The sequence below is a fragment of the Lontra canadensis genome, unplaced genomic scaffold (assembly GCF_010015895.1).
Source record: "Lontra canadensis isolate GAN:19392208 unplaced genomic scaffold, GSC_riverotter_1.0 scaffold45, whole genome shotgun sequence".
NCBI lineage: Eukaryota > Metazoa > Chordata > Mammalia > Carnivora > Mustelidae > Lontra > Lontra canadensis.
The window spans coordinates 902,466-925,648 of NW_022631039.1; the positions used below are offsets into that span (position 1 = coordinate 902,466).

The following is a 23,183-nucleotide window of genomic DNA, read 5'->3' on the forward strand; positions in this document are numbered from 1 at the left end:
TCGATCCCAGGAGCCCAGATCGTGACCTGAGCTGAGGGCAGCTGCTTCACCCTCTGAGCCCCTACCTGCCCCTTAAATAATCCAGTCTTCTCTTAAAACTTCGGTGAGGCCGCGTCACTAAAATGTATCCCAGGTACTAAAGTTCAGAAAGTGGAATTATACAGAGTCACAGAGAAAGCAGGTAATAAGTTGATTTTGGTACCTTCGAAAGGTATTTTGTTTTCATGGGGTATGAGGGAATTTACTTCATTACAGCTATTGAATTAGCTGAATTAGCGCAGTTCAAAGTCAGGAGGCTCAGAATGTGGTCAGAGATCAGGGGATAGTTCACGCTGCCTGGGAGCACTGAACTCTATGGCAACCCTCTTCTCTTTGTTCTGGAAAGGTCCCATTTTCCTTTCAGTGTACTAATTTGAAGAGATGAAGGAGTTGTGTGCCAGTTGATTAGACACGTTTTGTCTGTTCTGCTTGCCTCCTTTGCTGTACGTTCTGTCGTGATCACCGTGCTGCATTGGGTGCTTCCGTCCACTCGAGCAGTCTGACTTGAAAACTGAATGGTGGGAAAATAATTGTTAGTCTCCACGTAAACAGATTAGCCTGTTTGACAAGTAGAATGGATTTGGAAGAGTTGACATAAGTAATTAACATTTTTGTCCTACTGATCGCTATGTTATTTGCTGACTAGCTTTGTAAACTTACGTAGTCTTTGAGAAAGTTCCAGACAGTAGTGCTATTTCATATTTACAATTAAGTATGTAGATCAAAGCACGATGTATTTTGGCTGAGAAAATATTAGTAGAACAACTGTTATTTGAATGGAAATTTTATATAGTTTTATCTGCTTGTACGTCCTAGTCATAAAATAGATTTAGCTCACTTTAAGTGAAGTTGTCCAAATATTTAAACATAAAGTAATTTAAATTCAGGTTTAACTTTGATTAAGCATAATTTAAGTAATTTAAGTTACATGAAGTAATTCCATGCATGGATCTTCTGTGTAATGAAACTCATTATGTTTCATTTTCCCAGCAGAAATTCAGGAAGCAAAAGCTCCCAGTCCTTCCATAAACCGGCAAACCAGCATTGAAACGGATAGAGTGTCTAAAGAGTTCATAGAATTTCTCAAGACCTTCCACAAGACAGGCCAAGAAATCTATAAGCAGACCAAGATGTTTTTGGAAACAATGCATTACAAAAGGGTAGGTTGAGAGTAACCACTTAGAAACATAGAGTTTTGGTTTTAGGAAAGGTCTTAGAGACAATCTAGTGTAACTTTGTCACTTTATACCTGGAAAAATCAAGACCCAGAGATGTTAAGTTACTTACCTAAGAAGTGTCACTGAGCCAAGTGAAAACCCAGCTCCCAGGCTAGTACTTTTCCACTGCAAGTCAATGTGTTTGGGTCATCTTTGCACGGAAAGTCTGACATTGAAGCCACTTACATTGTGTACTTTAGTAATAAGCCTTCCTAACCGGTCACCCTGCAAGTAATACAGACGGCCAAGAGCGGAGTAGACCTTGAATTCTAAGTAACAGTTGTTAGACCAAGTAGCATTCACGTCAGGGTGTTTTGGTTTTGTTTGTTTTGTATTTTGATACAAAATACTCTCTCTGCTCAGGTGGAGAAGGGAAAACTAGAACTTAGATGTGGAAAGGGACCTTAGCAGATATCCCTTTATTTTATAGATGGGGAAGGTAAGAGCCAGAGAAGGTAAGTGACTTGTCAAGGTTACACGGCTACATATTCTGCCCGTGTCAGAACTAGAACGCGTGCCTTCCACATGTGTGTCCTAACCCGTAGTTTCTAAACTGTAATTTCAGTTGCAGTAATTCATAAGACTACTTGTAAAGGGACTCAGTTTTGAAACAATGATCAGTTTGTTTGTAACATTCTTCACCCATGAAACTCAGAAGTAGCACTAAAGGCCCCTTCTGTGAAGTGAGGGAGTCTTGAGAAGAAAAAGAGAGTAAAGAAAGCGAGGTGATAAACGGCTTGGCTGTGTTCCAGCGTGGCCAGGATCACTAGGCTGATAAGCGGTCATCTTCTGCCAGAATATTTTTTAAATACCAAATTCAGTTAGTAAAGGAGAAAAGAAGCTTGTTTTTTGATGTGTAGTTACACTGAGAATAAGTAAGCAGACCCCCTCCCCGTTTCTTTCTCGAAGTATTTGTAAGCAGATAGTAACATTTAAAGAAAGCACAGATCATTGATGTCTTGAGTTAGAAGCACTGATAGACTCTCTCAGTAGGGACACAGCAGAGCTCATATGGTTGCAAATTCGAGTTTTTAACCAGAGGTAAGAGCTGAGGCTTTGTGGTTCTTTATCCTTCCGCCCGCACGGTGTTCCTGGGACATCGTGCTCTGTCGGCCTGTGCTGCAGCACATAGGGCGCGCACGCTGGGTGATGCTGGACGTCGGAGGCCGGTCCGCATGCTTGATCGGCTCTTCCGAGCCAGTTTATTCATTCTTCTTTTGCTCAGACTATGTTGTGCTCTTGTTCTGTAATAATTAGTTGACTTCTGAATCAGTGCACGAAAGTGTAGTGGTAATTAGGTGGTGCAGATGCCATCTTGCCTGTCTTCAGGGTCACTGACACCAGAGAGCTGGGTCGGGCCTCAGACTGCTTGCGTCTGAAGGGCCATCTTGCAGCCTGTTCTGCATGTCTGCACGAGCCCTGAGTGTGCGCTGGCTGAGTGGCCCAGGCTTACGTCACACATGTGCAGTATCTCGCACACCTGGTGCGCACCTGATAAGGAACAGGCGTTTGTTCAACTGAAATGTCCCTGGAGAAGCCCTTTTACCTTTGGCTGCAGGTTACATGTCTTTTCAAATAAATGAAATGATTCTTGTACCAGAATGAACCAGTCTTAACTAACTGGCTTCAGATCACTTAATCATTTAAGTTTCTTCAGAGAATTTGACTGGGTACAGCTTGGGATGGTTGCTGTGAGGTAATGAAGTGTGTGTTAGTAGAAGGTGCCCTCTGTACTCAGTGCACCGAAACTCCAAACCTTAACTTTGGCTTAGACTTAAGACTCGAAAAACCTTAACTTAATGTTATTCTCACCAAGTAGACTTTCCAGTCATCTTACTCTAATGACCTACACAATATGAAAACTCATTCTTGTATGTTTGAACCCACTCTGGTGACATTGCCATTAACTGGTAGGTGTTTTTTTTAAAGATTTTATTCATTGATTTGGGAGAGTTACAGAGAGAGCACAAACAGGGGGAGGGGCAGAGGGAGGGAAGCAGACTCTGGGCGGCGAGCCCAGCTCAGGGCTTGGTCCCAGGACCTGAGATCATGACCTGAGCCGAAATCAAGAATCAGCTGCTTAACCAAGTGAGCCACCCAGGCACCCCAACTAGTAATTCTTTCTACTATGTCCCACAGTTGTAGTCTTCCCAGCATTTCTGAGGTCCACAACAGTGAGCCAGTCTTGCCCATATCTTTTTCTACTACACACGTGTTTTCTCCAGTCTTGGTGTATGCCAGTGGTGAGCGGCCTTTTCTACATATGGATCAAGTCTAGAAAACCAAATTATTTACAGAATAGCATTAAAAGGATTAGGGTTTTTCTCCCCAGCCATTTTATCTTTGTCATAAAACACCTTATCTGTAGCCAGACCTTTTTGTTTTTTTAATTTCCTCATTCCAAAGGGTATCTCTTTGGGCTGAAATCTCATTCGGATCCTGCATAATTCATGCCCAGTGCACTCACTAATGCAGTGTAATGCCTCACTGTCCCAAAGATGCTGTTGTTTGCTAAGAGTCTTCTGAAGCTCGTTTATTTTGCCATTTTTCCTTTTCCATTTATCTTATTACTTATTTAATATTAATATATGTATTTCTTATAGTTCATTTTCATGTTCTTTAGAATAAGAGATGTGTTTATTGCAAATCGGATAGGCAGCTACATCATTAACACAGAGTTCATTTATATTTGTTATTATCAAACACTTTTCTTAGAACTCATCTTAGCAAGAATTTGAATTTTACTGAGAAAATAGCTGATGGGGGGTTGCATATGCAGAAGAAGCTAAGAAGAATTTGCAAGGTTTAGTTTTTTTAAACTTCTTATCATTACAAAAATAACTAGAATTTAAGAATCTCACTGTAAGAACAAAGCTTTAAATAGACCTAAGAGTAGCCACAGGTTCCAGGATGTATATGGTCACCAAAGAAATGAAGGGTGTATAGGTTTCTTTTGTCATTTGGACAAAGCCTTATGTGCCCAAGGTAATTTAAAATATTATAAAGACTGAACCAGATGTTGAGCTTCTCTGTCATAACTAGAAAATCCTAGTTTTGTTTTTTTTTTAACTTAATGAGATCCTTGCCAAAAGTGAAGACCTTTTTCCCCACAGGTTTATTTATATGAAAACATTTTCAAAACACACACAAAACAGACTTCAATTAAATAAAAAAGATACTTTTGCTGCTCAAATTGTTTAAATCCTGCCCTTGTTAATTATTAATAAAGCCTTTAGAAACAGTCTCCCCTATTCTGAAAGCATAGCTTGTATTACCCTCGACTTCCTGAAAACACATGCCCTTTAATTTACTGGATATTGAATTAAAGCTCTTTAATAAGTGAATTTTGTGGGTTTCTCAGTGCAGTTTTTTAAAAGATTTATTTATTTTAGAGAGAGAGGGAAAGAGAGCAAGGGAAGGGGCAGAAAAAGAGGGAAAGAGAAACCAAAGCACACTTTGTGCTGGGTCCAGAGCCCAACACGGGGCTCACAACCCTGAGATGATGACCTGAAACCAGAACCAGGAGTCGGAGGCTTAACCAGCTGCACCACCCACGCATCCCTCTCAGTACAATTTTTTAAAAAAGACATCTTTACTAGCAGCCATTCAGATGTGCTTTTTCCCCTTACTACAGAAGCAGTCAGACCTGGTGGAAGACTGTTTACTATTTTCATTGTTCTCTTGCCAGCCGTTCTTTCTATAAAATTCTGATACTATTATATACATAAATTTAAAATTTCTCCCATATTAATTCTCTTGAAAAACTGTTTTTCTAAACCTGAGAAAGGAGAAGAAGGTTTAAAATGTGGCTGTATCTTCATTTGCGTTCTCTTTCTCAGAATGAACAGAGAGATAGATGTCCTTCTGTGCCTCAAAATGTCCTCACTATTCTAAACCATATGTATGTGCGAGGAGTAGTTTTCGCTGCTATATAGTTACTGCTAAGAGAGCAGAAGTATGTGTCCGAGACAGAGAAACTTTAATTAACAAAATGGGCTTTAATCGTGGTAAGAAAACTGGGGAACAGGGATGGAGGAGTAACCCAGGACACAATTTCAGGATTAGGAGCACAAAGGATGAGAAGTGAGGGGATAAGCGATGGGAAAGCGTCTGAGCTGGTACAGTCTGTAGATCTTAAGAACTAAAAGTAGATAAAAGGTTGAGTTGCTAACTATGTTGAAAGTGGTGAATGAATAAAATAAGAACATACATAGAATACAGTGACATGTAAGAGAAAAAAAAAATTTTTTTAAAGAGATCACAAGTAGGCAGAGAGGGGGGAGCAGGCTCCCTGCTGAGCAGAGAACCCGATGCGGGGCTCGATCCTGGGACCCTGAGATCATGACCTGAGCTGAAGGCAGAGGCTTAACCCACTGAGCCACCCAGGAGCCCCCGTAAGAGAAAATTGAAAACATTGTGGAGTTGAACCATGATGACTCACTCGGTGGGTGAGGCTGGCAAGACAGGCTCCAGCTTTGGCATCGCCTCTCAGGCCCTCTCCTGTTGTGCTCAGCTACGAGACAAAAGAACAGTGGCGCGAATGGAAGGGAGAACATGGGTTGGAAATGGAACAGAAGAGAAATGCTTTCTCTATGGAGAAGATGCTCCTGGAAGAGAAGGTCACGTTAGAAGAGCGACTAAAAGAGCCTGTGGAATAGTAACAGCGAGGCTTGGCAGATACAAGAACTTGTTGCAGAGGAGCTGAAGCTGGTAAAGGAGGCAAAATTATGTGATATTTTGTAATTCTGCAAGGACTTGCTAGAGGTTGTAGGCATTTTGGAGAAAGCAACGCAATGTGTGTTCCAAAAAGAAAAACCAAAGATGATAACCCTATAAGACCTACAGAAGAACCTTGTGATGCCTTGAAGTCCACGTTCCGAAGGTGCCAGAAAGCACAGCTGACTCACACTGAGCCAGTCGTGGTCCACGTTTGACCCTATAGGTGTGAGGCGTGGTTCTCCCTTCTTGGTGGAGGGAAGGAGCTGGGCTTGGCGGTGCTCGTTGACAAGCAAGTACAGGCTGATGGCACACACAGGCCAGCCCCGGTGGGTGTGGCGAGAGAAACATAGCTGCCTCTCAACGAGCCTGTAGCCCTTGAAAGGCATCTTTTCTTATCTAGGAGTATTTTTGACCTTTTCCCAAACCCTGTTAGACAACCCAAGTAGCTAAAACACGCAATTGCACGGATGAACTCTAATTCAGGAGTCTGTTCATTGATGTTTTTTAAGATTCCATGTTTCACAGTTGCACATACTCAGAGCAGAGGCCAGTGGGACACAACTCAGCCTCCGAAGTGTCATGGAGCAGCTGTACCTGCTCAAACTCTGGTGGCATCGAGGTATCTTAGACGAATACAGTGTCTGTGAGAATTTGTGTGGTTACTTGGCCCTGCCTGGCTGCACTGTGGTTCTGCGTCTCACTGTAGCGTGTGAGTTACCGGAATACTTCCCCCAATACCCATTGCATTCAGTGAATGAAAGGCAAGAATTTAAAGATTTTTCTTGCTAAAAAAATTTAATGATGACCTTTGTAAAGAACATATTTGAGCTCATTTGTAATGAGTAACTAACCAGCTGCTAGAAATGATCAACTATTGGCTTTTCTCCAGAGATGTGGAAGGAACACATGTACCTTAACAATTCTCACCACCTTTATATTGCCAGTAATTGACTTTGACAAAAATCAGTTACTTTTGCCCTGTCTTGTTCCTCTAAATGTAGAAATGTTTAAATCTGTGTTCAGCTAGCTATTAATGACCTTGGGGTACATTCCCCGGTAAGATGAACTATCTCAAAATATGAAACCACATGCTTGGTCTACTGGAGATGTTAATTTTAAAATTTTACTTGAGAGGATTAAAGGCCTAATATGTTTGCTTTCCTAAAAAAAAAAAAATATATATATATATATATATATATATTATTGAAGGCAACGGGAACCAGCAATTCAAAAAATATGAACATTAAGCTAACACCTAAATACATCAAAAAGTTAACTATAGTACAAAGGAAACTTAACCCAGAAAACAAATCATGGAATTCCAGATTCTAAAGATGAGAGTTTCAGATGGATAATGAAAAAAACACAATTAAGGAATAGTCAGTTTTCAAAACACATTGGGGAAAAAAAGATTTCAACCAGACAATTAAGAAGGTATACAGAGGGGTTCCTGGGTGGCTCAGTGGGTTAAAGCCTCTGCCTTCGGCTCAGGTCATGGTCCCAGTGTCCTGGGATCGAGCCCCACATCGGGCTCTCTGCTCAGCGGGGAGCCTGCTTCCTCCTCTCTCTCTGCCTGCCTCTCTGCCTACTTGTAATCTCTGTCTGTCAAATAAATAAATAAAATCTTAAAAAAAAAAGAAAGTATACAGAATACCTCTCAGTATTCAAAGGAATTCACCCGCTTGTCAAACTTTTAAACTACAAAGGAAAAATTTCTAGGAAAAAAAAAATAAGATAACTTTACATGCAGACATAATAGAAAAGATGATCCCAGCAATAGCTTAAAAATACTTAAGGAAAGAGGTTCATTTACATGGCTAGATTGGTTTTTCTTAGAAAACTGAAAAAACATTTTGGAATTTTGTAGAATCTAAAAATTTACCAACACAAACCCGACATCACTTAGCTCCTTTGACAAGAACTGTGAAGGATCTGAGATTTTCCCTACTTGCAAGTTTACAAGTTAGGCTGCCACCGTTTTGTGGGTGTGGCAGAAGACGTGAGTCTCCCGGGTCCGAAGAGAAGGCCAGTGTATGACTCACAGCAGTAGCCGTATCAAGAGTGTGTCAGCAATGGCAGCAGTTCCCTGATCTCCGTTCCCACGGGCCTGCAAAGACCAGTAGGGCCTGTGCATGCAGGGAGGAACGTTAGATAAGAGGATTTTTTATAATGCGCAGTAAGCTCGCATGGAAACATTATCTTTATTATAGTGGACAGTAGACAGTCTGTCCTTTTACTTGAGGGAGGCGCCATCTCTGTCTTCCGAGGATAGCTCTGTATAGCTAGCTATCCTTGAGAAGATGGTCCACGGCTCGCCTCACAAGATATGTAGAAATAGAAGAGATCTTTGTAGAATTGTCTCCCAGTGTTCTTACAGTATTATAAAGGGAGGGGCGATGATGGATGGTCACATTTATTTATTCTTTCTTTCACCTAATTGAGCACTAGCCCTGTGCCTGGCCCCGTTGTGGGCACTGAGGATATGGTGGTCAGCAGTGCCCTTGCGGAGCTCACATTTTAGTGGAGAAAAGAGATAATAAACAGATTTGTAGTTAGTATACTGCTATAGTGTTAAGTCCTACAAAGAATCTAAAATAAGATAGGAGGACAGAGTGGGAGGGGAGTTATTTATAATTATAAAATAAACACCGTAATGAATTGTAAGTCATGCAATCGAAGGAGAGATCTACAAAGATCCTGCATAGAACAGAATCGCCGCGATGGCGTGGAGCAGGGGAGGAACAGGTAACTCGTTGCCACTAGTAGGAAGGCCATCACAGTGTTTCTAGTTAGAAGTGAGTACTGGTAATCACCAGAAGAGTCAATGTAATTTGCCTTAAGTGTTGAGATTCGGTACTTAGGAAATGTAGCCATGTCTCAGGTGCCTAAGTAGAGGAAAAGAGCAAACAGTCTGTTGTGGAAGGTTTGTAAATGGAAAGAATAGCAAAATCATAGCGTCATGAAGGAAAAACATTATTGTTAAAATGCTAAAATTCCCTTAGCATTTTAAGGGAATCCCTCATATCTTAAAGATAAAATGAGATTTACAGTTTTAGTAGTGAAGAGGTCTCATCTTACAGACTCCGTATTGATAGTCCTTCTGTTTACTGAAACCCGCTCTGCTTACTGACGGGATTTGAGAAGGTTTACAGAATAATTTAAAGTAAGAATCAGAGAAGAGGAGGATAATTCGATGGTATTTAGAATTCATAAACATGTTCTTATGGACATGTTCTTCGTGGAGCTGCTGCTGGTGATTACCCACATGGAAGGCCAGGCGTAGTAGTAAAACTCGCTCTCTGAAGAAGTGATCCCAGGGGACTTAAAAATTGGTCCATGGATATATTCGTCTGGTGATCTAAGGCTTAGAGAATTTACAATACAAATTTTATTGATTGACTCATAGTGAGGGCTGATAGGAAACAGAAGCTTGGAGTCTTATGGGAAGTAGCGGTACAGAAAGGAAAGCCATGTACGGACAGACTGAGCGTGGTTGCTTCGAGTCCCATCGTGCCTCCACAGGGACGAGTGGCAGTGGATCTGCGGGAGTTTACACCCAGGGCGTGAAGGGGACGTTTTCTCGTGGGCATTGCTTGTAGCATCACTCCGCACCCACGCGGGTGGTAGTATGGAACACTAATACTTACTGCTCTGCCCATGCCTATTGAGAGAAGATCGTAGAAGGTAGATGGAATGAGAGAAGTCTGAGATTTACCACATGCGCCGTGGCACTTTGTCATTCTGGCTTACAATTTTCGTAGAATATTGTAATTACTTATTTGCATTCAGTCTTCCTATTCAAGTTGAGTGCTCTCTGAGCATTTTATTAATTTTTTTTATGTTTGGTACAGTGGCTGGCAATTCCAGTCATGCAGCAAATGCTTTCAGAGTGGATACAAATACACTTTTCATGAAATTCAGGAAAAATGATCTCATCAGGAAAATCCAGGTGTACTAATAGGGGTATAAAATTAGCAACATGACAAGATAAATTCACAAAATTCAGTTGCAATATGATATGCCAGTGATAAAAGCTAAAGAGCCAAGCACAGTACTAAAAAATAGTTACTTTTAAAGACATTAGCAATGAATGGCATTAAATGTTAATAGCACTCTAATAAGGAAAGTTAGTTCATAGTTCATTCAAAGAATTAAAAGACTGAGGATTGTAAGAAAACTTGAAATTACAATGTTACATTTATTCTAGAAAAAAAAAAAACGTATAATCTTTTTGTGAGGTGGGGAGGGGAACGTGAATTTGGTGGAAGAGATTTCTAAATCTGGCCAAATTTCCTAAAATGAAAGACGTCACAAGTAGGTGAGATTTTGATTAAAAAATTAAAATATAGGACAGTGAAATAAACCAGGGATTCCAGAAATAAATTCGGTTTCTCAGGAGCCAGTTATGTGACAGCTGGGGAAGCGAGGGGCAGTGTGGCTTCACCACCTGCCACCGAAGAGGACGGGGTTCTGTATGTCGATGACTTCCTATGTTCCGTGCTGTGCGCCCACACCTCCTCCAGATAAAGAGTTAAACATGAGAAAACTTAGAAGTAAATTAATAAAGTAGATTAGGATATTTATTTCAAATGTAGATACTTATTTCTGTGGAGAAATTTGGAACAGTTTTTTTTTCCCCCAAAGAAGGTAAAATGTATTTTTTTAAATTAACATATAATGTAGTATTTGCCCTAGGGTACAGGTCTGTGAATCATTAGTCTTACACACTTCACAGCACTCACCATAGCACATGCCCTCCCCAGTGTCCATAACCCACCATCCTCTCCCTACCCCCCGATCCCCGATAACCCTCAATTTGTTTTGTGAGATTAAGAGTCTCTCATGGTTTGTCTCCCTCCCGATCCCATCTTGTTTCATTTTTTTCCCTCCCTATCCCCTGCCCTGCCTCTCACATTCCTCATATCAGAGTAGAACAGTTTTCAAGGTGCAGCTAAATTGTTAAAGAATTATTCTTAAGGACCAGTTAAAAGGTTTAGTGGCATTAACTTTTTTAAAAGCTGTGTAATGAAAAGTAAAAGATAAAGTAAAAAGTAGCACTGGGAAATTGTGAATATAAAGAAAAGCTTAAGATTTCAAAATGTGTAAAATTTACTTAGTACTGAGTTCTCACTAGACAAGGGATCGATTTTAATTCAACCAGGTCGCTCTTATATAAATAACTAGTTAAAAAAGCAACAGGACTGGGTGCCTGGGTGGCTCAGTGGGTTAAAGCCTCTGCGTTCAGCTCAGGTCATGATCCCAGGGTCCTGGGATCGAACCCCACATCGGGCTCTCTGCTCCTTGGAGAGCCTGCTTCCTCCTCTCTCTCTGCCTGCCTACTTGTAATCTCTGTCAAATAAATAAATAAAATCTTTAAAAAAAAGATTTAAAAAAGCAACGGGACTTGCTGTCAGGGTTGTCCGAGAACTCTGCAAGCCCTGTGAAACCCGCAGAGTTATTCTGACTGAGGAGATGAAGGATACCTTCTCAGAAGAGGGAAGTGTGAGCGGAGCCTTCCCTGGGCAGCTCTTGGAAACCGGAGAGCAACAGAAGTGCGTCAGGAAGAGAGTGACTTTGTGGTGCTGGAGACGTGGGCAGCTAAAAGCAGAGCCTCAGGACCCGTGCTCGCCCTGCAGAGTTAGCAGGGCGGGGGTGGTGCTGGGCGCGGGCTGAGGCACCATCCCCCGGACGGCCCTGGGTGGTGCGGTGCTCCCTGGTGATCTGATTGTCGTGCCCCGGTCTGATTCCGAGGTGACCGGTGGGCCTGGTGTGTAGGACAGATTGGAAAGTGAGGTCAGGGTTGGGGAGAGCAGCTCCGCTCAAGATGAAGGGTGACAAGGGCCCAAACCAGGCAAAGGTGGGGGGGACAGACATTGTAAAGGCAGCAGGGCATGGTTTGGACCCCACGGCATACTTTAGGATTTTTTTTTTTTTAAGATTTTATTTATTTGACAGAGATCACAAGTAGGCAGAGGCAGCAGAGAGAGAGAGGGGGAAGCAGGCTCCCCGCCGAGCAGAGAGCCCGATGCGGGACTCGATCCCAGGACCCTGAGATCATGACCTGAGCTGAAGTCAGAGGCTTAACCCACTGAGCCACCCAGGCGCCCCCATACTTTGGGATTTAAGCTGGGGCGGCAGGGTCTGCGCGCTCTCCCCAGAGCTTCTCCCCAAGCCCCCGCTAGTCGCTTTCCCCGCCCTGCGTGCAGCCACCGAGACTCAGTCCTGTGGGATTTGTCCCGGGCCGTACTCGTGCCTTTCTGCAGTGACTTCTTTATGAAAAGCCTTGGGAGAAATTTCTGGGTTCGGTGTTAGAATTTCATCTGAAGAGTTAGTTTACTTTTACATTTCGGATCCCCAGTTACGGGACCGGTTTTGTCCTAGTGATGGTTGCTAGATCTTGTTGGAGGCTGATGCCTGGGCTGACTGCACCTCTGCGCCTTCGAGGACGCTTCTCTGTTGCTCCCAGCTCCGTCCTCTGGTCTCGCCATGTTTCGTTTTCATCCAGTTAATTGTGCTGAACTGTGTTGGCATTTTGTGTAGATCGTACTCTTTAGGAGAAAATAGGGAATAAATACACATACTGTATGTATATAACCAGTAAACCCAGAGGGAAATTATGAAGCCCGGTGGCGTAGAGGCTGTAGAGAAATAAACACTCGTGTGGCTAATGGCTGGACACTGGCATTTCTGAGGATCGCATCTAGCAGCAGATACTGAGAGCCATAAAGTTCATATTTATTAAACTCTTAGTGTCACTCTTGAATATGCATCACCAAGAAATAACCCCAGAGAAATAGTCCACATGGTTACTTATGCTTCCGTACATGGTAGTGAGAAAGAGAAGGAACCCGAAGGCACAGGGTAGACCGGTTCAGTAAATCACCTAACACAATGGGGTGTGAGAAGGCCTCCAGAAAGGACTAAGTGGGTCCGATAAATAGAAATGTACATAAATGTGTACATTATCAAGATGTGCATTATATCCATGTAAGAAAAATATACATATATATGAATACATATTATGTACACACACACACACGGAAGTGAGAGGTCATGGGAGTTGTAAGTAATAGGGTTTTCTCCTCTGCAGAGTTGGTATAATTGGTAGGTACTTTCGAGATTAGCGCCAGTTAAGGAGTGGGTTCTGGAAACTTCATAAAAGTGAGAGCTTTACGCATGATCTTTCTTGAGTTACCAACAGCCTCTTTGTCCCTTTGTTTTCAGGATTTAAGCATTGAGGAACAGTCAGAGTGTACTCAAGATTTTTACCAGAATGTGGCTGAAAGAATGCAGACTCGTGGAAAAGGTAATGCTCTGTTCGCCAGCTGTAAAGGGATTGCTGGTAATTGAACAGAGTCTGACTGCTCTGTCTTTTAGAACTTTCTCTCTTTCTCTGATGGCCTGGCTGGTTTGCCAACTCCGTCCTGTAAACAACTCCACCGACATGGTGGTGGCTGGTCTTGTCCTGAGAGGGCCTTTGCATGCCACCATGTGTGTTACTCCAAAGTGATCACAGCAGTTGGGTAGTTTATTAAACATTGTTTAATTATCCTGTTGGGGTAGGGGTAGAGTCCATTAAAACCCCGTAGGAGGCTTCTGAATGAAATGCCCATCTTGGAATCACCATTTTGGTGAGTCATTTTTCATGATGATGTATTCCTCTGATGGCTGGAGGGATGGAAAAAATTTGAGAATCACTGACTTAGAGCTTAGATTTTTATTTTATTTATTTATTTTTTGTAAATATTTTAGAGCTTAGGTTTTTAGTGCATTTTCTTGAATTTGTCTTCCATTGGTGTTGGGTTTTAGGATATAGGTGGCGTGTATGTCTGTCTGGGAAATAAGTCCCACTGCGCATCTCTAAGAGCTCTCCAGGGTTGTACGGTAAACCTCAGAAAAGTAGAAGCGTGGGCTGCCAGCGTTCTCAGTCTTGGGAATTTCAAGTGCTTCTCTAACATAGCAATGTGGAGGGACCCATGCTGAGGTGTTCCCACTTGGCGCAGCGTACCGCGGTTTGGTCCTGCCAGAACAGTTTTCGGTTAGAGGTGGTGACTCTGTGAAGGGCAGTCCCAGAAGTTGAGGTAGATTTTTAAAAGGTATTTTTTAATGTAACATCTTACACTTCTGTTTCTGGGTATATTTAATGCATTACTAGTAAATTAGCTTTCTGCCGCATAGGGAAAGGGAAAGCTGTGAAGACTTCTCTTCCTTTAACCCGTCCACCCTTCCCTTGAGCTTTTATGTCCATTTGGATATTCCAGTGCCTCCCGAAAGAGTTGAGAAGATAATGGATCAGATTGAAAAGTACATCATGACTCGTCTCTATAAATACGTGTTCTGTCCGGAGACTACCGACGACGAGAAGAAAGATCTCGCTATTCAGAAGAGGATCAGGTAGCCGGTTGTTTTTCTTTGTCTTGTATTTACTGCTTGCCCGCAGGGGAACACCCTTGGATTTCAGGCCTTGACAGCAACTAACAGCCAAGGTACCCACCATCCTTAGCATCTCCACGGCTTCAGGGTGTCAGAAGGAAAAGCATCTGGTAAACTGTAGGAGGGAAGACCTGAAATCATGTACTTGCTTATCCATCTGACTCCAAGAAGCTTTAGAAAGGAAGCAGATCTGATGTTTCAGATTGTTTCAAATCTCCAGAATTTCCAAGGAACGGGGGGAAATGTCATTATTTTCTCATTTCATTATACTGTCTTGTCAGGCAAGAAGCTGTGATTATCCACATGAAGGCGGTAGGTGTCATTGTTCCTCCTCCCTGTCACTCATTATTTAACTGTTCTTCTGATCACAACTTGCACTCACACTGGGTTGACAACACTTCCCAAAGCGCTCCGTCTTCCCTTGGCAGCACAGTGAGCCCCAGGGCTCTGTATTACCAGTGGCAGCGAAGCCCGTAGGAAGTAGGCCATCAAATGTGGGAATGGGTCCAAGACTGGCCGTGCTAAGGTGCTTCTGGAGGAGGGGGTCTTGGAATCCAAACACGGTTCCTTGACAGTGGGGCTGCTAATTGGTAGACCGTCTTGATGTGTCACATTAGAAGCAAGGAGTTGGTATTAGGAAGGTGGCCTATGGAGCCCTAAGGAACTAGGTGGGCCTTGGACTAATGTGCGGGATGGGAGCATTCGTCAGTCGGAATCCCTGCTGTGAAGATAGGGAGACCAGGAAACTCAGGGATCCTGATTGGGGCGACACATGCTTGGTGACCTTTATTCACTGGTTCTGCGCTGCCTCCGTAGTTGAGGGTAGAGCCTCAGTGACGCTACGGTGATCGGCGATGGAGAGAGGGAGCGGCAGGTTCTTCTCAGATCTTCAGTCTCAGATCACTTCCGCTTTTCCTGTGATAAGAGAGGCCTCATTTGAGTGTTCTGGTCACTTCATCTGAGCTCCTGATATGTTCAGGGGCAACGTGCTGGGGCCTAGGATTGCCTCCTTAGTCAGTGGTGCCCCAGTATTTTCCCTTAACTGAAGGAAATGACAAGACAAATGACTGTGGTCCATTCTTGGAATTTTTTTTTTTATTGTCTCTCCCTCTTTGTAGAGCCCTGCACTGGGTCACACCTCAGATGCTTTGTGTCCCTGTTAATGAAGAAATTTCAGAAGTGTCTGATATGGTGGTGAAAGCAATCACAGGTCAGTGACGTGGAGAGCTTTTTCGTCTGGATATTTACCCCTTGAAGCTGACGTAAATCCATACAAGACAGTAAAGTGTTTCTAAAATGTAGACTGCCAAAGATACACTGGAATGTGGTAAAAGCAGCTTGTAAGTGTGCTGGTTTTATGAGTTTGGACCTTCATTTTAGCAGGTGAACGTTTCCTCTGTGCTTTCTGTGACCAGGTCTCTCATTTCGTGGGCATTGAACTAAACTGAGGTCAGATGCAGCTAGGGCAGATTTCTTGCCTTTTTTCTTTTCTTTTTTCCTTTTTTTTAGAGTGAGAGATGGTGTGTGTGACTGGGGCAGTGGGAGGGTGGAAGGGGGCAGAAAGAGGGTGAGAATCTCAAGCAGGCTCCATGCCCAGCGCAGCCCAGTACCGTGCTCAAGACCAAGACCTGAGCCGAAGTCGAGTCAAACGCTTAACCCACTGAACCACCCAGGTGCCCCAGCTAGGGAAAATTTCTGAAAACCCCGTTGCATTTACATATTCAGAATAATTTTGGAGGGAGGAAGCAAATTGATGGGAGAAGGTAATCCCCACACTATAGTTATATACTAAAATGAAATCTCTCTGACTGGTTGTTAGTCAGAGACGTGCTGTGGATGACTTTCCTGGTTTGTTCAGTGTAGAAATGAAGGGCCCTGATGCGGCGCCACCGTCCAGGACAGGTACGGGCACCTGGTAAGGATTCTGTTTCTTGCTCATAGGAAGAACCCAGCAGAAGGATACCGTGGAAGTTTAAAAAAAAAAAAAGAACCAAAACAAATTCAGCCTGATGGAGAAGACACCCAGACACTTCTTAATTAAGAAGAGTTGGAAAGACTTCCCTATTTAGAGCTGTTAGTGGAACTCCGCTGGGAGAGAAAGTTAGCTGCTGTTAGCCGTGGCTTGGGGCAAGCCATTAAGTAGGTTCCTTTGGTTCTAGGAACTAGAGACTCATGTTACAGGAAGAAATGGGGATTTGCTTGAGATACTCTCGAGGTAGGAAAGGGAGCAAGGCTCTCCCAGAAACTTAGCCCCGCTAGAGACTGGGTCATCTGCTCCTAACATGATTCTTCCACTCTCTCGGGTTCTGCTTCTCTTTGTATAGCTTTGCTTTTTAACTCCTGTTATAAAATGAATTATTTTCTGAGTGAATAATTTAATTCCGCTTGCTTACAGAGTCTAACTGGCCTAGCTAATTACCGTTCTCTGTTACTCAGAGCTTTTCTCCAAGGCTGTGTTGTAGGTTTCGTGAATTGTCTCCTTTGGGTCCAGGCCCACTCCCACTCCCACCTTTTGCTCAGGGAACATCATAAGAGATTGAAGGTGAGAAGCCTGGATGTAGGCCTCCTACTTGTGTTTTTTTCCAAAGACTCTTGTCAAGTTCAAGACCAGCTGGTTTATGTTTATAGTACTTCGTAGGAATTTATGCCCGGGACTCTTTCCTGAAGTGCCATAGGGTTAGACCTTGTAAAACCAGAAACTACAAAAGCCAGACCATTGTTCGCTTAAAAATAGAACTGAAAGGACTTCAGTATTTCAACAGTTTGTTAATAGAATTTGAGGTGAAACTCCTCTCAAGGCCTCTGAGTTGGAGTTTAAAGAGATGTGTTGATAGTAGAAATTTGGCTACAGAATTTTAAAAGCCTCCTTACTTTTTCTCATCTTAGCCCCTATATCTTGCCAGTCTGAGTGCATATACATTCTGCGAGGGCCACAGGCTTTATGAGCACTTTTTCCTAATCTCCAGGTGTTAGCCCAAGTACAGGAACAAACACGGAGGACAGTGTCTAACCCTGGTCTTCAAAATGGAGATACCAGTTAAATTTCTCAGCATCATCCCATGTGCTGCTGATCAGCACTGGCAGTTTTGTTGATAAATACGCTGAGTGAGGCATTTTCCATTTTATTTGACATCTGTCATCCAGGAGGTGGAGGCCGGGGATGCTGTTAAACATCCTTCAGGACCGGACAGTCCGCTCACAGAAGAGATGATCCAGTCCAGAGTGTCGTTGGTGCCAAGGTCGAGAAGTCATGACTTAGAGGGCTAGCCTGCTTTGTTTTCAGAACTCGCTAAAGCTAAAACTGGACTTTACACGCAGCCTGGCTTGCGTCCTGCCCACCCTAAAAGCCCGGGACAGCAGACGCGCAGCTGTTATCTGAGGACTGTGAAGTGACCGCAGGCAGACCTGGGTGGGAAATCATTTCGTGGAAGAAGTTAACACGATGGGGAATTTCCTGTTCTGTTGTTTCCTCCCAGATCCTCAGTTAGGCTTTAGGGCAGTGCAGATCATGGAGCTAACTACACGTGGTGGGGGGCTCAGCAGCATTCCCCCAAAAATCTTCTTTCAGTCTTGAAGGGTGCTAGGAAGGGGAAGCTTTGCCGCAGGACAGGGTGTGGGAGAAATCTCCACACCACCCGCTTTATTCTTTTCTTCCTTCCCTTCTCTCCGTTTTACACTCTTGGCCCTCCCTCCTGGCATTGGCAGCTACACATGCTTCCAGATAAAAAGTGATTCTTTTTTTATTCACTTTAATACTTAAAGAATAAACATTAATGAGAGATTGGCTAAAAGTTTAAACTAAGAGTAAAAACCGGTAATAAAAGGTAGGAAGCTAAATAGCATAAATGAAAGTAGTGAAATTGGTTTAAAAAGGTTTTCTCCCAAGTCTCTCTTGTAATATGTTCTACTCAGAGAAAACAGGCTGAGACATATTAACAATAATTACAGTCCATAATTAAAAGACTAAAGGAACCAAACTATAAAATAAGGAAAACCACACAGTAGACTCGTGAGTTCAGGGAATGAAAGCATCAGTAAGTTTTTTTTTTTTTTTTTTTTTTTAAGATTTTATTTATTTGACAGAGATCACAAGTAGGCAGAGAGAGAGGAGGAAGCAGGCTCCCCGCTGAGCAGAGAGCCCGATGCGGGGCTCGATCTCGCGACCCTGGGATCATGACCTGAGCCAAAGGCAGAGGCTTTAACCCACTGAGCCACCCAGGTGCCCCCATCAGTATAAGTTAAAATTCAGCCTCCGCACGGTCCGGTGGCTCAGCCCGCCACACGCTCCCCTTCTGTGGCTGGTGGTCCTGTGAGGGCTCCCCCCGGAGCCGACCGCAGGGATGGAGCTGGGAGCGGAAGGAACCCTGATGCGCCCCACCGTCCCCCCCCCAAACTGGAAACTTCAGTTCCTGCTATGGGCAGCTACTGCTGTCAGAGGAACGTGCCCCGCTGCTTCCACGGGTCCGCAGGCAGCAATGCACATTCGAGGGCGCCCTCCCCCCTTCCCTTGCACCGTGTCCCCGGGGCTGACTCCTGTTCCTCGTGGGCTCCTCGTCCTAGTGACACAGGACGGTTTCTAAGAGCCTGCCACTTAGGGGGTTAGGGACAGTGAAGCGGTTTTTCTCTGAGGGAAGTGAATGTTGCGTGCGAGACTAAATGTGTATCCTTGCTCGTCCCCATGCTGACCAGTGGGCTGCGAATGTCGTCGAGGGGCCCTGGTGGTTTCTGGCCGGGGGGGATGGGCACGTCCTGTAGACCGACCCGTCCGGGGCTTTGGCAGCCCATGTCCGGTGCGACGATGCTGTGTCATCCTGCCTTTCTAAAGAGCAGCATGCGTTCTGCACGGTTCCCCAGGGTGGCAGAGGAACAGGAGCAGGAGGAAGACTGAATCATCCGGAGAGCTCACCAGCAGCTTCACACCGTGGCTAAGAGCGTGGGTTTCAGAATCCGGCAGACTCGGTTTCAAATCCCCCCTCCGTCCCTTGCTGTCTGTATGATTTGGGCAAATCACCAGGCTTCTCTGAACCTCACTTGCCTTCCTCACAGCTGTATCCCTTGCCCAGTCTGAGGATGGAAAAGCAGTGGGCTTGGGGGGCACAGAAGTAACGCACGTAGCGTCCGCTTTGTGGTCGGGCGTCCTGAAAGGACGAGCTGAGCTCACGGTGTTTCGTGGTCAGTTTTCCCGCACCGACTTACCTGGCGGAGGCGGCTCAGCGGGGCCTCCGCACGCTGCTCGGTTAGAAAGTGCTGATTCCCGTGCCGCGTGTTCGTATGTCCTCACCGGAAGCCGTGTCTTCCCGCTGCGCAGATATCATCGAGATGGACTCACAGCGGGTGCCGCGCGACAAGCTGGCCTGCATCACCCGCTGCAGCAAGCACATCTTCAACGCCATCAAGATCACCAAGAACGAGCCAGCCTCAGCCGACGACTTCTTACCGACCCTCATCTACATCGTCTTGAAGGGCAACCCCCCGCGCCTCCAGTCCAACATCCAGTACATCACCCGCTTCTGCAACCCGAGCCGGCTGATGACCGGCGAGGACGGCTACTACTTCACCAACCTGGTAAGCCTCGCGCTCCGGGAGTTACGGCGAAGATCTTACTTCGTTACGGAGGTTCTTACTTCAGGGATGTGACAGGGCGCTCCGGGCCTGGGACGGTTCCGTGCCACTGCGTCAGCATAGCTGAGGATGCTTGCTTGGTGTCACAGAGCTCACGCGACCACGCCATGCAGACACCGCATCTCCGGTCCTCGGCCGGCCAGCACGTGGCCACGCGGGGGAGCGTCTGCTCTGCGCGGCCGTCCCGCCCCGGGTCCCCGGTAGAAGGGCCACTCGCTCAGTTGGGTTGTTTAACCATGAATGAATCAGATCATGGATTTTGAATTATTAAAAGACTTAGGAATTATTTTTTGCTTTATTTTTGTAAGTGATCTCTTAGAATTGAATACTGAGATTTTAAAAAGCTCGGTTTAGAGGATGTGAGGTGATTTTCAAGTATCGTTAGTAGTGCTTGTTGATTCTTGGTAAGACAGTGTTCAGGAATGCGTGTCTGAGTCGTAGGGCAGAGTACTTCTCCCGACCACTGGACTTGTCTGTTGTTTACTTTAGAATAGGTTTGCTAGTGAATTTGAGCCTCAAAACACCTTAAACACTTTCCTTCCTGTGTTTGAAGCCGTACAGGATAATAGGGAGAGGAAGCCAGGTTGCTTAAGGAAGTGTTTCTGGTAAATTCTAGTAAATTGCCTAAAAAGACGGTACATGAATCTTCAAGGCTTTCAGAAAGTTGTTGTGATTTATTTTTACATCCCAAATATGTACTCACCTTTGTACCTAATTTTGTGTCGTGTTTTCCTTTAAGTGGGTTCCCAAAAGCGTGTAAGCTCCCGGTCCCTCAAAACCTGGTTCTGCCCCTGTCGCTCATCACCCTCAGCCGTTGGGTTCAGCTGCTAGACTTGGGAGTGCTCTTTTCCTTGTTTCAGGTTTTTATTTAAATTCCAGTTAGTTAACAGACCGGGTAATGCTGGTATCAGAAGCAGAACGTAGTGAGTCCTCACTTAGAGACGGCGCCCGGTGCTCATGACAAGTGCCCTCCTTAATGCCCGTCTCCCATCCAGCCCTTCCCAGGAATGCTTTTCTCCAAAATGCTGCTCGAGCTGTTATTTGCAGTATTTTTCATTCTTCCAGACACGTGGTTGTTTAAACTACACCCCCCAGAAGGTTAGGTGGCCGAGTACCCATTTCTTTTCGCAAGCGCACCGTGCTGTTGACTGCTGGAGAGGAGCCTTGTGGATTTAGTTCTTACCCTGGGGAACCTCAGACAGTCTGAAGATCTCAGAGAAGTTGGAGACGGAGACGTGGCTGGTGGTAGAAGCGACGAGCGGGACCGGGAGGTGTAGCCCTTGGGGTCAGCAGCGGAGGCTATTCCTGCCGCTTCCCGAGGCCGGAGCCTTCTTTCTCACCCTCCTCTCGTCTGGGTCAGAGTCCGGCTCCGGGGAAGAGTCCGCAGGTTGTCAAACCCACGACCGCTCCCGTTGTGCGTCCTACTCCCTTACCGCCCTTGAGGACTCCTTCTGCAGCTTCTAGATCGTTAGTTTGACGGTTCTGCTCCTTCCTTGTCTGTGTCCTCGGCTTCCTCGCGAACGGTGTCACTCCCCAGGGGTCCCCGTGGCTCCTCTCCCCGGGCCGGCGCAGCTCTGGTCACCTGCACTTGGACAACGTGCAGGCGTGTGGCCCCTGCTTTGCCCTCGCACTGAACCCCGCTTCCAGCCGTTTCATCCTGCCCCACATTTAGTTTCCAAGACTCACAGCTTCTCGAATGGCCGATGGCTTTCTCTTTTCTAACGTCCGCTGTTCCCGCGTGTGGCACGAGTACCCATGCCGGGGGTGCTGGGACCGTCTTTGCTCCCTCCACGCGCCCGGGAACTGGGACTGGCCGCTCCCACAGACACCGGGCAAGCCTGGCGGGGGGCGGGGGGTGTCGGAGGGACACGTTCTTGTTAGATGCGTCCGTTGCAATACAGTCGCTAAACATCCCGTCCTTGAAGGGGTTCCCTTCTTCACAAGCAGTGACGTCGGATCCTGGGAACGAGCATCTCGGAAGAAACTCCGAGCGCCGCCATCCTCCTCTGCTTGTGTTCCGTGTCTTGTGAACACAGGAGGGGCGGGCTCAGTCAGTGGAGTGTGCGACTCCTGATCCTGGGGTTATGGGTTCGAGCTCCATGTTGGGTATGGAGGTTACTTAAAAAAATAAAAATAAAATGAGCAAATAAATAATAAAAATGAAATTAATTTTCCTTGTAGAAGAGTCAGTATAGGAAAGGCTAGCTGACAGACGTCTGTTCAACTGAGCATTCGCCCGAGGGTTTCTGTGCCAGTCCCTGCTCCCATGGACTCTGCCTGCTGCTCAGCCGTGGGTGCTGCTGACCTGTGGGTGCTGCTGACCCATGGGCTGCGCGTGCTGTGTGGCGGGTGCTGCGCTCTCACGGGAAATCTGGTGCCTCCCCATCTTACGGACACACGGACGTCAGGGTGTGGGGAGACTTGCATAGGCACACAGACTCTTGGACTGTCACTTGACAGAGGGGACAGCTCAGGTTGCCTGATTTCAAAGTTTCTTTTTCTAAACATTTGATGTGAAAGGACCAAAGGCCCTTTGAGGCCCGGAGGTCTGTGTGCCACAGCCATCCCCAAAGATCGCAGGCCGCTGCCGTGCCCTGAGGGAACGCTGTGAGACTGGCTCGACCTCGGAAGGGAATGGCTTTGTGGGGCAGGTTCCCTGGACACAGGGCCCTAGAGCTCCCAGCCCCAGCACGATTCCTCTTCCCTGTGGCACAGCAGGGCAGCAGAGAGCCTCGGGTCTGAGGAACTGTTCGGTTTTGTCCACGAAAGCTCTGTGGTAGCCAGTGTGGGACAGACCCTGAAGGTGCCTGCTCTAGCGTTTCACGCTGTACAAGACCCCTGGACCTTTGAACAACCCAAGGAAAGGAATGAATTTCTGACAGACCCAGTGAGAATCGGCAATTTGACTTTTTTTTTTTAAAGATTTTATTTATTTGACAGACAGAGATCACAAGTAGGCAAAGCAGCAGGCAGAGAGAGGTGGGGGGAGGCAGGCTCCTTGCTGAGCAGAGAGCCCGATGCGGGGCTCTGACCTGAGCCAAAGGCAGAGGCTTTAACCCACTGAGCCACCCAGGCGCCCCTGACTTTTTTTTTTAAAGAAGGAAATGTATCATTTCAAATGGGACTATAAAGGAAACGTGATTGGCCCTGAGT

The 23,183-nt window shown here is 45.4% G+C and overlaps 1 protein-coding gene across 4 annotated transcripts in view; it reads left to right on the forward strand.

Moving 5' to 3' along the window:
* The window catches only part of RABGEF1 (RAB guanine nucleotide exchange factor 1), a 51,285-nt gene that overhangs the window by 27,533 nt on the left and 569 nt on the right, over positions 1-23,183 (forward strand). For 3 of the 4 annotated variants that reach the window (XM_032872363.1, XM_032872364.1, XM_032872365.1), the window contains exons 4-8: positions 1,030-1,199; positions 13,200-13,281; positions 14,237-14,369; positions 15,527-15,618; positions 19,717-19,973. In XM_032872363.1, the coding sequence (XP_032728254.1) occupies positions 1,030-1,199; positions 13,200-13,281; positions 14,237-14,369; positions 15,527-15,618; positions 19,717-19,973 (734 nt within the window). The remainder of the gene's footprint in view (positions 1-1,029; positions 1,200-13,199; positions 13,282-14,236; positions 14,370-15,526; positions 15,619-19,716; positions 19,974-23,183) is intronic. The other variant, XM_032872366.1, reaches the window with a different exon arrangement.